Genomic DNA, 17,186 nt, shown 5'->3' on the forward strand with positions numbered 1-17,186 from the left:
TGGATCAAAAGCTGTGCCCTGCTGGTAGGGGAGTGAAGAGGAGGGCGTCCAAGCCTCCCCAGTGGACAGGAGTGGAAAGGAGGAGGATTCAGGTACCTCGAGGTTCATCTTGTGGATGACACCACAGAGGGGAAGAACTGGAACGGGGTGACTGAGGGAGTGCAGGGCCGCCTAGATAGGTGGCGCTGGCTGCTGCCCCAGCTCTCCTACAGGGGCCACACCCTGATCATCAACACGCTGGTGGCATCTGTGCTGTGGCACAGGATGCGCTTTGTGCCCCCCCTGCCAGGGCTGCTGGCACAGGTGCAGAGGATCATCTTGGGCTTCTTCTGGGATGTGTTGCATAGACTGAGGCAGATGGTGCTGTACCTGCACCGTGAAAAGGAATGTGGCAGGGTCTCATGCACCTGGCCAGCCATGTGTTAGCATTCAGACTTCAGTCTACTCTGCGGTTGCTGTAGTGCCCAGACAGCTTGGCCCGGAGGCCTGTAGCCTGCTTTGCCAAGCCACCCCCCTGCAGCTGGACCTGCCTCTGTTCCTCACCGACTGCAGCAGCGTGAATTTGAGCACCCTGCCTCCTTTCTACCTGATGCAGGCAGAGAGGGCCCAGGGGGACTGGTACTTACACTGGCTTCTGGAGGAGCCCCTGCTGCATAATCCCCATCTGCGAATAGCCTGTGATGGCCTGCCTGCCAGGATGACTGCTAAAGTCATTACACAACTGTGTCATCTGTTGGACAGGGATCATCAGGGTTGGTGTAGTGTGGACAGTTTGGCCACAGTGCTGGGTCTGTGATACCGCCACTGTGCCACCAGGATACTGTTGGTGGTGCGCATGGCATTGCCAGCGGAGGAGACTTTGCTGCTGGAGCAGTTGCTTGAGGGGACAGTGTTCCTGGACCCTGGTGACCCCTTCCCCACACAGCTGGTGAGCCCTGTTTTTAAACCGGGTCCCTCTCGTGGGCCCCTGCTGGATCACCACACTGACTTGTCCCTGGACACAGCGCAGGGCAGGGTGCTGAGCACAGCATTCATCAAGGCTTTGCATCAGGACACTTTGAGAATGCTGCCTGACGCGAGGCTTGGGGGGGGGGGGGGGGGGGGAGGCCTGCCTGGAGAGGACTGTACAAGACACCGTTAGATAAGTGGGCAGGGGACCTGCAGTGGCGTCTGTTGCACACCATCTTGGCCATTAATTATTATATTTCAATTCTGAAGCCGGGGGTGACGGCCCTTTCTGTGCGGTGCAAGAAACTGTTTTCCATTGTTTTAGTGACTGCCCTCGACATTCTCCTCTTTTTAGCGTTTTAAAACAGGTTTTTACTGCTCTTAAATTTGGATTTTAACATCAAGGGGTTTATTTTAGGTTTTCTTTTTAAAAGACAACAACTGGTCATGAGTAAAGTGATGATAATGAAATAGAGAATAAGAATAAATAAGTGCAACAGTCAGAGTAAGTGACATGGGGGACAGCCATACGCGTGAGACTGTACTGTAGCGCATGGGTCCCAACCCTTGCTTTTGTTCCAACTGAGCAATGACTTAATTGGACCTTAATTGAAGTAATAATCTGATTAGATTTTACATTTTAAATTGTGTAATAAGAGAGTTGGTTCTTTAATAAGCAATTTATACAATTCTATACTTAACTTAAAACCCCTAATGTTTAAAACATTGAAAAGGCTGCAATTTAGTTCATTAGTTAAGGGTTCAATTAAGAACTGGGTGATGCTCTAGTTGACGACAGGACCAGCAATCAGACCCAGATTCAAAACCTGACTGCCCAGCTCGAGAAGGCTCTGGAGACAGATCGAAAGTGATGTGAGGAACTGATTGTTGAGCAGGAGAAGATCAAGCTGCTCACTAAAACCACTGAAAAGGAGAAAGCACTCAATTACAATCTTGAGGAAGAAAGGCAGTCTGAGCAGAGGTCTACTGCTGTGAAAATAGAAGAGCTGGGTGATTCTCTGGGTCAAAATAAGACCTACCATAAAGTCCAGATCCAACACCTCGCTGCAGAGCTGCAGGAAGAAAGAGGAAACTCCAGGGTTCAGGAGAAAGACTTGTGCTCCATTATTTGCAAGCATAAGAATGCTCTTGAAGCCAAGAGAGAGAGGTGTGAGGAAGTCCTCTCCAAGAAGAAGAGAAATCAGGCCAAGAAGATGGCTGATCAGGCCCAGATCCAACACCTCACCACCTAGCTCAAAAAGGCTCTTGAGGCTGATCAAATGCAATGTGAGGAATGAATTACTGTGCAGAAGAAGATTCAGTTGCTCACTGAAAACTCTGAGAAGCAGAAAGCACTCAATTGCCATCTCGAGGAAGAAAGGCAGAAGCTGTTGTCTGAGCAGAAGTCTAATGATGTGAAAATGCAAGAGCTGGTTGAAGACAGGACCAGCCATCAGTCCCAGTCGCTCTCATGGGTGCAGCTGTATTTATCCACAATAGATTTTCACTGCCTAGGAAAAACAAAGAGAGACTACATTTTGCCATCAATGTTGTGTATTGAGAGCAGAAATGTGTGTGTTTTTGTGTACACATGAGTAATGCAGATATAAATCTAGTAATATATGAGGACTGTATATGGATCCAGAGGACAGAGCCACCCAGTGGAGACGTAGAATAAAACACCCCTAAATATTAGTCCTGGAAGATAAACCTGAGTGAATATGAAATCATTAATATCATCTCTTCTCCAGGCATGTATGACACTGTGTATTTTAGTCAGTTTTATCTACATAGCAGCATAGGGTTGAAACATAACCATATCTCCTTCCTAGAGCCCAACCGATACAGATAATTGGGAAGCAAAATTTCCTGATTACTGATAGATCTGCTGATATTTACTTTTTTGTTAACGTGCAAAAAAGACATTTTCTAGTATGGATCCCTCAAATCTCTCCCTGTCAGAGAAATTGTGTCAAATATGCACTAATGCACTTTTACATTTTTACATAAAAACTTTAATTAAATAATTTTCATCATAAATAACCACAAATCAAACATTGTAAAAATACATTAGAATAAGGGAGAATAAAGGAAAAATATGCATGTTCTATACATTAGAACAAAGACCAAGGTATATGAGCAATTTCACACACACATAGAAAAATATGCATGTTCTATGCATTAGAGAAAATAATAATATAGTGTTATGTGCTGGTTTGGCTTATATTAGCATTTTACACTTGTCAGGTTCTCTCAGGTTCGCAAGTCCTCCGCAGTGCTCAAGTGCCGATCACACATGGGCAGGTTATAGTGCAGGCAGTACAGCACAGCTGCATTTGTTTTTAAGAAATGTATTTAAAAAATGCCCTCGAAAGTGTAACTTATGTAATACGTATGCTAAACATATTGCAATACAAATCACAGCCAAAACACGATGTAGGATTTGAAATAGTTGTATAAATATCATGTATATTTTCAGTTTTATCCAACATTGTCTGAGAGAAAAAATGTGCCTCTATGTCATATTATACAAATGCAGCACAGCTTTCAAACACACTTTCTATTGGTTATGAAGGTTTTAGTAAAACACGTTTTTACTGGTTTATAAGCCCTGTGTTTCTCAGTGGGTGTGTGTTTGTTTCACTGCGGTGCACAGTATTCCCACTGTTGACAGATCGGGGGATTTTCCCCCAAATTTTGGGGATTTTTAAGAGCCCAGGGGTAAATTTGGGGGCAACAATTGTATGGGGGAAATGTTGGGGGATAATATTTTGAACGTGGGGGAATTTAGGTGTTTGGGGTTTAGGGGTATTAGATTGATCTTGATGAAAATACTACTTACAGCCAAGGTTGAGCTTCTTCACAGGGCATACCAAGTATTTTCAGTAAGAGAAATCCTAGTATCAATCCATCTTTCAATTCTATCAGGGCACCACATCCCTACCACCACAAAAACCTAAATGTACACAGGTAGAAAATCCAATAAGTATACTGCCAAGAATTTAAGAACGAACATCACCTTTCAAATGTTATTCAGAACTATAGAGGCGGCAGCTACCCTCAGACTACAGGAGGAAGTAAATTAAAGGAAGCAATTAGGCTGGTCCTGATCCATGTGGGGAAAAAAAAGAAAGGGGTATTATGAATCTCTCCACAGAGAATGATGAATCATGTTGTAATGAAAGAGCTCCTCCAGCAATCTTTTCAAAGTGTCCAAGGAAAAGCTGTAGTCATGATCAATAAAATAATCTGGCAGGAGTTCAGTGCGCATGGACCGGGCTGCTTTCAATTAAGTGATTCCTTTTCTGCTAGGCAGTGATATAGTTATCAAGAGCATAGAAAGGAAATAGATATATGAATAAATCTAAAGCTGAAATTAAGAATGACATTCTTTATGTGCAATACTGTTATTACAATTGAACTTTAGGGGAACACACATTTTCTTTCTTCACCCAGCATGTTTTAATCCAGGAATGTAGGGAGACTGAACTGCTCCTCTGCAAACCTGCTTCATTTTAAAGCAGTGGTCTCAAACTCAATTCCTGGAGGGCCGTTTGTATGCTGGTTTTCGTTCCAACAGACTTAATTGGTCTAATTGTTGAATTAGCTAGATGCATTTAAACACCTATCCAGGCCCTCTGATATTTTATAAGCAACTGTACCTTGAATCAAATGCACTTTTAGACCATCAACTGTAAAATACCTCAATATATTTTTTAAATGTGTCAAATTGAAAAATAAATTGGACAAATTAAGTAATTGAGGACTCGGTTGTATTGAAAACCAGCATACACACAGCCCTCCAGGAATTGAGTTTGAGACCACTGATCTAAAGGGTAGCCTTTCAACACGTGCACACGCACATGCAGGGAAACCTACAGATCAAGACTGCCTGTAGAGTAACTTTAAAAGCATGAGTACATCTAAATGAATAGTAATGTCTATACCTACCATTCGAAATCAAAGCCATTTCACATGGATCATTATTCTACAATTGTAATGAAAGTATAGCTTTCCAGGTGTCATACAATGTGAATTGTAAGTTGTGGAACAACAAAGGTTTTGTATTCAGATGAAAACTGAACTGAACTGAAAGATTTTAGGTGAAAACACAGTAAGCTGTTATATGGCTTATCAGGCTTCAAATTACAATGAAAATAATGACCATCCCAAGTAAAATCACATCAAGCACAATTCCTAAAATCATGGCATTATGCATCTTAATGTGTTGCTATAGTGTGCACTCTTCCATTTTGATTCTAGCATACAAGCAACTTTTAAAAACTAAAAATGTACAACTCCGCTCTTTCAGTGATTGTCTCGGGTCATGACGTGTCACAACTTCCTGGATAGCGGAAAAAACCATGTACCATGTACCTTATATTGTTTTGGTTAGTATTATAATGGGGAAATTTAGTGTAATGTATAAACATGTGTACATAGGTTATTTTTCATCAAGTTTTTCTGTTTGGGAACCTACAGAAGTGAAAATGTTTTAATTTCAGTTTTGACTAAACTTGATAAGCAATAATCTCTACAAGCAATAATTAAATAATTAAAATTGTATGTCACACTGCTAAAGTGTTAAAACAGCATTTCTTTTCAATTACCTCTGTGATACAAAAAACAAAAAAAATGACTTGCAGATAGTACTGGAATAAGAAAGTTAATATTTACTTTGGGAATACACACCAACATTACTCTGCATTGGTCTATTCACACAAACCAGTGTAGGAGGAGGAGGATTCAAGTGATGTAAATGTGAAAAAATCGGCAAGCTGCAAGCACATTATTTGAATGTGGGATTGTTTTCTCCACTGCGCATTCATCTCAAACTCTGTTCCTCTGGTGGAGCAACGCTATGTTGTCTATAGAAACTATAATTACAGTCAAGGAAGACCATGAAATGCCAACACTCAGATGACTTGATAAAAATTATGTGAGTTGCCGAGCGGGAAGACAACTACGGTGCTTTTGTCATTTTCCCATTATGTGGGATTTTTGAGACAACGGCTTTTGACATCCGCCATTATTCAATAAGTTTTATATTTGGATGTTTTAAAGTTGCTTATATGATACAAATTGAACTGGAAGAGTGCCATACATCTTAGTTACACACTATAACAACACATAAATACACATAAAACCACTCTTTTAGAAACTGTGCTCATTGCCTTTAATTTATACCATGTAGTATTAACCTAATTTATAAACATATGACTATAAGGCTTGTGACGCTCCAATACTTCTAAAAGGTTTTAGAATGTTTTTTTTGTTTTTTTTATGGTTATGTTCAACATGACCTTTATAGTTTTCCAAATGTCAGGAATGTGCAAGGACCGGTAATTTCACACAGTTATGAATGCATTTTAGAAAAGGTCTTTTAACAAAATGGAAAGTGGATTTGTTTAGATTAATTGTTTTGATAAATGGATTCACATTTCTCCAGACTAAAAAAAGAAAATCAATATTTTTTTACCTGTAATCTTCCTTTTTGAATGTAAAAATAAACCATATATAACTAAAATGTTAAAAATGTGTTGCTGCAGTTTGCAATGTCAAAACCGTCAACCAGTAAGTATTTCTGATTACCACCGGTGTTCGAATTGAGGGGGGGCTGGGCCCCAATAAGAGAGAAAACTTTGAACTTGGGGGTTCCTGATATTTCATTGAATAAAATATTTAGGTAATTCAGGTAATGTAAAATTACACTATATTGCATAAGAAATGCAGCTGTGATGTCTCTGCATGTTTGTTCAGCTATGTCTAGCAGGGGTTAGACAAGTGGTCGCAAAGGTGATAGACAAGCAGACCCCAGGCCACCCCCCCCTCCCTCCCACAGGATTAGGGGACTCCCCGTAAGCTCTAACCCAATTCGAACACTGATTACCACATTGATAAGAAGATATTGTTAATGTATTTTAAGGGGTTTGTGTTTCTCTGAATGTCCCATAGATTAAAGTATGTAGTTACAGTTAATTCTGCGATATAAATCATTACCTGACGGTGAAGTCGTAGGAACATGACGCCAGGACAGTTGGGAGAAACGGGGAGAACTGAAAGAAGATACAACAAAGCCTCTAAAATGAAAAATATGTTGATAGGTTTTGTATCTAGCTAGCAGTTTAAAAAATAATAATACATGTAAATCAAAATTAAATGTCCTTTTGATGCTTTAAAATAAGTGAAAGAATATGGTAAAGCAGAGGTCATGCAGATTGTCACATTTTACAATGAATAATGTGCTGCTGGTTTATTAATTTGAGGGAGTTTCATACCTTAACCCTTCTTATAGCGTAAGAATGACCCATCAGATCAGATGTGGGTTGTCGGATGTTTCTTAAGTCCCAAACTTTCAAGCTGCAATCGACAGCTCCAGTAACAATCATATTCTGAAGAAGAAAAAAAAAAAAAAAAAATTATATATATATATATAATTACAGATTACAGTGGTGGAATTTGCTTACACTGACAGATTATCTCACTGCTGAGCATACGTCTTGCTGGATATTTAAAAAGAATGTTAGTAATATAATCAAGAAGCTACAGGTGTAATAATAATCCTAAAGACTGTTTTATGTCACTGTTTCACTGTCACTGTTGTTGTGAGACAGAATGATTTATAATCCTAATAAGACCAATTATAATAAAACAAAGATCTAGTTTATTCTTATGCAACCGGACCCAGATCTCAGCTATTGATACGGCTTTGAGTGTGTAAGTTAAACATGAGGATAAAAAAACATGCACTACCTGATCATACTTGCACCAGTCACATGTCAATATCTCAGCCTGATGAGCTGGAATTATTAGTCTTGACCGTCCTGATTTCAGGTCCCATATCCTTAAGGTGCTGTCCCCTGGCAACACAGAATTGTTATTAGAATTAAGTATGAAAACCCTTTGAGCCATTTAAAGATGGGACTAGATTTTTTGTTGTCTCCCTACACATTCAACAATCATGAAGTAACATAGCAAGGAGGCTCAAACATAGCTTCCTTACATATAAATCAACATGAAAGTCAAAGAAATCTGTGTTTGTATTTGTAATGGTTAAAACTTGCTGGATACTTACATGAACACCCATGAGAATCCTTCAATTGAATCTGTTATAGCCTTCCATAACCCTTAGAGTATCTGCTGTAATAAACCCTAACCTCTTCCAGCCCTGTACCATCAAAAGAGAGAACGCCCCATAAACTTTTGTATCATCATCTATTCAGTACTAATACTAGTTTTTCAGACTACTGCCCACATAAAAATAAAGATGTAACATATAGAAGGGGGATATAATGAAAGTCCAATATTATGGTCAAAGAGAGAGAGAGAAATTTTGTTATTTCACATGCATAACTAAGATATACCTTTGTAACAACCTGGTTTGTAAAGAAATATTGAAGTAAATCTGAAAAATGCCCCCATAAGTACATTTTGGAGGTAAAAAGGTGGTAAATGTGGCACTCCCTGTAAAAGAACTCACTAAACCTATTCATAAGATCCAAAGGTTATTTGTGTCAAGATGGTTTTACCTGAATGGTTTAAAGATGTCTGCTTTTGAAATACAAAACTTGATTTGCGAGTTGCTTGAGGCTTAGAGATTTTTTAATTATAACAAAATGGAATCCTTGTTGACACTGTAGCCTTACAGGACAACTAGCTCTGATGAATGACCTACCCAACCAAGCCAAGCAGCAAAGGAATGGTGTGGCATAATAATCATTCATAAAATCAAATAGTGCTAACATTGTGTACACATCTCTGTTCCAAGTTCTTTTAAATTTCAGTTGGTTTCAATATTGTAATGCCTTACAGAATTAGTCAGATTTCCCCAAATATAATATACATGCACCTGCTTAAAGTTTAGATCTATTCATTCCAAGACTCTGCACTTTCAACAGTTTCTAAAAAAACATTGTTTCTACTAGGAGCCCTGTCAACTTATAAAGGCCAATCACCTTTAACCAGGACAAATGATGCTATCTAAAACACAGACAATCTGATTTTTTTTTTTTTTAATAAAGTTTCAGATGTAAGACTTTTTTTTAATAATAAAGTGAGAATTCTTAAATTTAGTTTGTTTCCTTTTTCTGTGCCATGAAAACATGAAGACTTCAATCCCTTGTTTGATAATGATAGTAATAGCAATGCCAGCAGTGTTGTTTGAGTAAATACAAAACCTGCTGAAAAGCTGACTGGCTAAACTTCAGTACCTCATAATCAAAATATTTTTTAGAATCAACTTGCATACATAGAACTCCACACTGATATTGATTTTAGGGGGCATTTTATCTTCTTACATGTGCATCACAATTCATTATAAAAAGTAACCTTTCAAATAGTTTTTGTTTTAAGCAATTACATTTAATTCACAAACCCAGTGGAGGTGGCACCTTGCTGGCACAAGTGCAAACACAATGCCATGCATCTCAGAATTCAGAATGATCAGTTTATGATGACTGCCAGCAATGCCAAAGGCATAGTAAATGCATTTTAGTTACACAAGGACTCATTGATACAAGTAAAGGCTTAAAAGTACTTCGTATTCATATTCTATTCATTTTTCATAGAGACCTGGGGCCATTTATACATCTACATCTGTATCTATATACACAAGATTAATTGTTTGCAGTATGTATTCATTGTACTGAAAATATAGAATGACTTTAACAACCTTAACACTAGGGGCTCCTTCTAATTCATGTTCAGATGTAACTATTCAAGGATAGCATACAAAAAAAATCCGGTTCAATTAGCTATCTAACACATTTAAAAGGCATTCTTTCTCTGGCACTTGTGCAACAGATTGCTATACCTTTTCTGCAAAAATTAATTATTAATAATGACCTTTCTTTAATATTATTTTTCAACCTAATTGGGTTTTCGTCGGCAGACATTTATCAGACTTTAGGCTAGTGTGTCACAACCTGCACTGTGCTTCTTCTCTGTGAGAAACAGCTGTTGACACTGGGCTGCAATGCATTGTAACAATGTTTACTAATTTAGAACCCTGAGGCACCCCTTTTTGGATTACAGATACATCCACAAAATATCCAAGAAAATAACTAAAATCACCTGAATCATCTTGAGCTCATAATGGAGGAACCATATATCGTACTTTATGATGGAAACAGACCACCATGCACATGCAAAACAAGAAAACGTTTTCCTAAATACTCTTGCATTTTACACCATGCACTCCTGCAAAAGTGTTTATGCTGCATGTGAAATATAGTGAGGGAAAAAAGTATTTGATCCCCTGCTGATTTTGTACGTTTGCCCACTGACAAAGAAATGATCAGTCTATAATTTTAATGGTAGGTGTATTTTAACAGTGAGAGACAGAATAACAACAACAAAATCCAGAAAAACGCATTTCAAAAAAGTCATAAATTGATTTGCATCTTAATGAGGGAAATAAGTATTTGACCCCTTCGACTTAGTACTTGGTGGCAAAACCCTTGTTGGCAATCACAGAGGTCAGACGTTTCTTGTAGTTGGCCACCAGGTTTGCACAGATCTTGGTCACATTTTGGTCTCATCTGACCACAACACTTTCACCCAGTTCTCCTCTGAATCATTCAGATGTTCATTGGCAAACTTCAGATGGGCCTGTACATGTGCTTTCTTGAGCAGGGGGACCTTGCGGGCGCTGCAGGATTTCAGTCCTTCACGGCGTAGTGTGTTACCAATTGTTTTCTTGGTGACTGTGGTCCCAGCTGCCTTGAGATCATTAACAAGATCCTCCCGTGTAGTTCTGGGCTGATTCCTCACCGTTCTCATGATAATTGAAACTCTACGAGGCGAGATCTTGCATGGAGCCCCAGATCGAGGGAGACTGACAGTTATTTTGTGTTTCTTCCATTTGCGAATAATCGCACCAACTGTTGTCACCTTCTCACCAAGCTGCTTGGCGATGGTCTTGTAGCCCATTCCAGCCTTGTGTAGGTCTACAATCTTGTCCCTGACATCCTTGGACAGCTCTTTGGTCTTGGACATGGTGGAGAGTTTGGAATCTGATTGATTGATTGCTTCTGTGGACAGGTGTCTTTTATACAGGTAATGAGCTGAGATTAGGAGCACTCCCTTTAAGAGAGTGCTCCTAATCTCAGCTCGTTACCTGTATAAAAGACACCTGGGAGCCAGAAATCTTGCTGATTGATAGGGGATCAAATACTTATTTCCCTCATTAACATGCAAATCAATTTATAACTTTTTTGAAATGCGTTTTTCTGGATTTTTTTGCTGTTATTGTCTCTCACTGTTAAAATACACCTACCATTAAAATTATAGACTGATCATTTCTTTGTCAGTGGGCAAACGTACAAAATCAGCAAGGGATCAAATACTTTTTTCCCCTCACTGTATAGTCCTTGTCAAGGTTAGAAATAATATTTTTTTTATTGAAATAATAATTGTGTCCTTTCGTCAAAGAATCCTCCATTTGCAGCAATTACAGCCTTGCAGACCTTTGGCATTCTAGTTGTCAATTTGTTGAGGTAATCTGAAGAGATTTCACCAGATGCTTCCTGAAGCACCTTCCACACGTTGGATTAGCTTTATGGGCAATACGGTCTAACGTACAATATGGTCAAAGCTACTCCCACAACAGCTCAATAGGGTTGAGATCCGGTGACTGTGCTGGCCACTCCATTATAGACAGAATACCAGCTGACTGCTTCTTCCCTAAATAGAGTTGCTTCTTCATGTTGATGTTGAGACTGGTGTTTTGTGGGCACTATTTAATGAAGCTGCCAGTTGAGGACCTGTGAGGCGTCTGTTTCTCACACTAGACACTCTGATGTATTTGTCCTCTTGCTCAGTTGTGCACCGGGGCCTCCCACTCCTCTTTCTATTCTGGTTAGAGCCAGTTTGCACTGTTCTGTGAAGGGAGTAGTACACAGCGTTGTACGAGATCAAAGACAGCAGTTGCTAAAAGTAGGAGTAACACTTGGGGCAGGATTAAATCAAAATTGTTCGCACTGCGAGTCGCTCGCAGAAGCATTAGCGGCATGACTGCGAATGGAAATCGCGCTGCTAAACTATCGCGGTATTAAATCACCCGATTTGCGCCGCAAAACGACCTTCTTGCAGCTCCTTTCTTGCACAACGCGAGAGAATAAAAACACAGCTTTCACACAGCCACTACTACAAAACTACACCACTGTACTCAGTCGCACTTTCATGTTTAATGTAAATCCCATGATGTACAGTTGTGTAGTTTGCTATTAGCGTCTGGTTCAAGTTGTAGTTAATCCCGTCCAACAATACAGTGGGAGTGGTTACATTTTCGCTGTATTAAATCAAGATAATATCTGCGAGAAAACACCCTGAAAATGCTCTCAGCTCCTCTAGTTTTAGACAACTTAGACCTTCCGGATCACCTTTTAATAAGACGTTATCGGTTTGACAGACACAGCATAGAGTTCTTGTGCCACCTGCTAAATGGAATAATAGATTTGCACGCAACTATCCTCTCACTGTGAAGACAATTATGTGCCGCGTTAGCCTATTATGCTACAGGCTCCTTTCAAACTACAGTAGGGGACGTTGTGGCAGCACCAAGCCACTATCAGCAACGCTATCACAGCTGGCACTGTGGAAAATCAATTATGTAGATTGACATATATACAATTATATTACAATGTCATATTACAACGTGTACTGTAAAGAGTATTTATGTATGGATCAGTGGCGTAGCCAGGAATTCGGGGGTGGGAGGGGCAAAATGAGGCGAGGCATAATGAGGGATTCACGGCGGGGGTCTTGGGGTCCTCCACCAGAAAATGTAGAAATTTAAATACCTGAAATGAGCGATTCTGAGTCATTTCGGAGTCAAACAACTTATATCAATATCTCCATGAAATATATATTTGCTTCACAACCACATATCACAATGGGACACATCCAGTGAATAATCATCAACCGACATTATGCAGGCAAACTAGGGGCCGGATTGAATCAAATCTTTGACCCACCACTAATACAAAACTACAGAAGTGGACTCAGTGCGGCTTCATTCTTCAGTTGATCGTTTATTCTAATAATTAATGTAACCACTATGATGTTCATTTTGTAGTTTTGTATTAGCCAGTGGGTCCGTTTTTATTGAATGTACCACACTACACATATTATTATTATATTATTTGTTTATTTATTTATTGGCAGACACCCTTATCCAGGGCGTCAAAACAGAGCAATAGAAAGTGCAAAGTGCACATGAGAAGTAAACACTGATTTAAAGCGTCCCTGAATAAGAGAATTGCATTGTTCTGGTATTCACATATAACGAAAGATATCAGCATTGATCCACCAACTAATAGATAACACCTGGATAAGGTTGTCTGCGAAGACATACAAAAATGAAAATACACAGCTGTCATCAATGGCGGCTTTTGTTTTTATTTTATTATTTTTTCTTCTACTAATATTTGTAACCGCTACACAGTACAGGTTTGTAATTCTGTTTCAGCGGATAGATTCATGCTTTCGATTTACACTGCGGAGCGTAAGATTTCTGTACCTTCATGAGCCATCGTTGGGCCGAATTAAATCAAAACTTTGACCCACCCGCTAATAGCAAACTACAAACCTGTACATCATAGCGGTTACATTTATGATTAGCAGAAAGTGGCATCTTACTAAAAATGCAGCCGCAACTGAGTACAGTTGTGTAGTTTTCTATTAGCGGGTGGTTTTGATCTTGAACAACAAGCACCCTGATTGGCTCACAGTTTCTCTCGTGCTGCCCGCCCATCCCGGAAGCCACACCAGAAGAACAGGCTCCTCCCCGCTCACAGCTCCTCACATTGTAGATTTAATTCAGCGGGGAGCTGAGCTGCGAGATTCCGTCCTACGACTCTTCCGCGACTTTTCGCGCTCGCACTTTGCAAACATTTTTTATTTAATTCTGCCCTTGGTCTAGTGGAGAAGACGAAGAGTACTGCAGCCATTATTTATACATTGGAAGTTATTTATTTTGGGCTACAGAACCAGTTTTCATGTGTTAATTTAAATAGCGAATAAACGCTCATCTTCTTCAGCTGTGCTGGAGAGTCCTCCTCCTCTTTCACCTGTCTGAAGTATTGAAAACTGCCAAAGTACAAATTCACCAAAGTATATAGGTTTTTGAGGACATCCACTTTGTTTAAATTTGCATCAAGATCCGTTTGTAAAATCTAAACTGCCAAAACATGAGGTCACCTATTACATGCCAAAATGGCCCATACACAGAAACACATATCAGATGTGTTTTATGGGGAACTGGTAACACAATCATTAACATGAAATAATATTGACATCAAAATTAAACCTGGAGGAGAAATCTGGTTAATTAATTCTTGAATTGGTTCAGAAGCACATCCAATGGTATGGAGACATTTCCCAGCCCTCCTTTAAAAATATATTAATAGCATGAGGCATCAGTTGCAATGCAATATTTCTCACCGGAAGCTGAAGCAAAGCAGCCTGGCACATGAGGAGACCAGACTGTGCTGTAAATGACACCCTCATGACCCTGGAATGTGCAGACTGACTTGCCAGATTCTGGATCCCACTGAGGAAACAAACACATTTGAAGGTGTCTGTTACTTTGACGGATTGATTCTTTTTAAGGAAACATTTAAGCACAGTTTGATTTGTTGTAATTGATTTTCAAACCAGTTTAATATTTTATAACCAGTGAGATTAGTATTGCTGTCATGTATTTACCAATATCCGAATATAGTTTGGATAGTCAAACTATTTGAAATATATAAAACTATGTCCAAATGACTTATAGTCTTGAGAGATTTTTCCATTTTGGCCACAGACCCAGTTTCTAGAGCCCAATCATCATATTCAGGTAGAGAATGGAGTAACAGTTCATTGTCTCTGTATTTTTCAAAGCCAGAGTTTGATTGTCCATCATCTTCCAGGAGTTCCTCTCACTTACCCCCCTTTAGAGGGGAATCCCCTGTATCCCCTTATCAGGTGATGAAGTGGTGTATATGTGGCATCGAAAGAAGTAATCTTATTTGAAAACACGGGTAAATATTGTGTGTTTATTTACTTTATTTTTATCTGTGATTGTATTCAGTAAATGGTACATTTATGTTGCAATTCAGTCATAAAAACTGTTAACTGTATCTTTTGTGCTGTACCAAATGGCGCTGCAGCATCTGAAAACTGTTGGTCACTGTGATAAAAGGAATAGTAATTTTCAGCTTTATGAGAGTACATATACATGGTAATGAAAACAATCTCCATCCATGAAATCTCTTTGCCTTAAGTATTCATTTAATTTAACTATCAATACATACCATTCCTTCGAAGGCTCAGGAGTCCCTCTCAGGTGTGAATTGGAAGATATATTTTTATATGTGAATTAGTCATAATTTAATTAAAAGCTGAGGGCAACAGAGTGGAAATGTATATAATTCTTACTGAAATAGAATGGAACTATGCAATACATGATTAAGCATTCAGTTCACATTATTTGTTTCCTATTTATGTAATCAACCTCTTTACTCTATAGACAAAAACAATTCACTACATTATTGTATTTTGTCATTATCATTAGTAATTCTATACTGACTTTGTGATATAGTAAAGTTTATTATCCTTTTCACCTAAGTAATAATGAGAAAGAAAAATTAGTTTGGGAAAATAAATTAGTAAAGAGAAGAATATAAACCAACCATTACAGTACAAGCCAATAACCGTCTTCTTTCATAACTAAGGCTGGCTGTAGATTAAAATGTTTTTTGGTTTTCTATTGCTTATTTAGTTTGATTCGTTTATTGTATGAGGTACTCTAAAACATTAGGCATCTACCTCATTTCACCTGAGGCTGATGAACTGAGGACTAAATAATAATAAACTCAGTCCTGAATCAAATCAAATTTCTGACCTGGCTAGCAATTACAAATGTGCAACTATAAAACTTCATGGCAGCTTTATTCTGAACAGGCTTCCTCCTTCTTTATATTGCAAACAAGCATGATCCACTTTATGCAACATGGACAGGCAATAATGAGAACACTGTTAGATAACTGCATTTGGATGAGAAGAAAAACGTGTATTTTAGAATAATTCTAGAAGTATTCTGGTAAAATTATACAAACTGGTAACATTTTTAATTATTATTATTATTAATCCAACTTACCACTTTCGCAGTGTGATCCCAGGAACCAGAAACTACTAGTGTCTCACCACGGGCTTGGCTCCAATCAACACTATACACCTGTATGACAGAGACAGATATTTGTAATTACATTCAAACAAAAACAAGAAAATACTGCAACTTTTGCCTCAGGTTATAGCAGTGCAGTATTGACTAATACAAATCCTTTTAAATTGCAGGGAAACATCATAAGTAGCTGGGGGAGAAATCCCATTACTGCTATAAAAAGAAAGGCATTGCCTCTTGTGTGTGCTCCTTTAACACCCGCAGGGGCCCCTGGGTGTTGGCGGAGTCCCAGATCTGAAGAGATCCATCCCCGCTTCCTGTCACCAGCAAATGCTCATTGGTCTCACTCCAGGTGACATCAAACAGGCTATCATTCCAGTCAAAACTGAACACAAAGAGGCAAAGAATGAAAACAGTCAAGTACCTTCAGACAGAATCCATCAAGATGCATTCAAGGGCTACATTAAATTCAAATGTCAAGCCAATTGCAGAATACAAAACCTCTCCTTGTCAGTGGGCATTTGTGAGCAGATGCTTTACACACCTACTTAGAGGGAAGTCAGTGCAAAGTGCTGGGTTGGAATTTGTGACAGTGTATTGATTGAACAGGGGGTCCCGAGAGGCACATCCAGAAAAAACTGCACCAAAGCACAGAGTGTCTTATAGACTGGATGATATGACATCAAACCCTTCTGGCTTTGGCCCCAGATTTCAAAATGTACGCTTTCTGTGAAGTGTTTGGAAGATGATTGTGGGCTCTTCAGCTCAGCAGTGGCTGCTCAAGTGGCTGTCAGTTCAGGGTGTTAGCTGTTCAATCTGCTCAATCTAATCCTCTGATTGGTGCAATTGTTCAGTTTGACAACCTGCGTATCCCTTTGAGATGGGAAGAAAGGGGCTAACATATTTGGAGATTATGATACAGCTAAAGTTCAGACAAGCATCTAAACAATGTGTGCACATGTAGGCTATGGGAAGAGTTGGTTAGGTCATTACAAGTGGTGTATTGATCCTTCAAAAGGATATGTTTAAGGCCAGACAAGGCCAGACTTCCAATACCAATAATTACAAACCA

The 17,186-nt window shown here is 39.1% G+C and overlaps 1 protein-coding gene across 2 annotated transcripts in view; it reads right to left on the reverse strand.

Moving 5' to 3' along the window:
- Positions 1-17,186, reverse strand: part of pex7 (peroxisomal biogenesis factor 7) — a 35,405-nt gene that overhangs the window by 15,198 nt on the left and 3,021 nt on the right. For both annotated transcript variants that reach the window (XM_066699716.1, XM_066699709.1), the window contains exons 3-8: positions 16,349-16,499; positions 16,091-16,168; positions 14,392-14,500; positions 7,702-7,808; positions 7,227-7,340; positions 6,949-7,004 (exon numbers count right to left, since the gene is read on the reverse strand). In XM_066699716.1, coding sequence (XP_066555813.1) covers positions 6,949-7,004; positions 7,227-7,340; positions 7,702-7,808; positions 14,392-14,500; positions 16,091-16,168; positions 16,349-16,499 — 615 coding nt within the window. The remainder of the gene's footprint in view (positions 1-6,948; positions 7,005-7,226; positions 7,341-7,701; positions 7,809-14,391; positions 14,501-16,090; positions 16,169-16,348; positions 16,500-17,186) is intronic.

Source organism: Amia ocellicauda, chromosome 1 (genome assembly GCF_036373705.1).
Source record: "Amia ocellicauda isolate fAmiCal2 chromosome 1, fAmiCal2.hap1, whole genome shotgun sequence".
NCBI classification, from domain to species: Eukaryota; Metazoa; Chordata; class Actinopteri; order Amiiformes; family Amiidae; genus Amia; species Amia ocellicauda.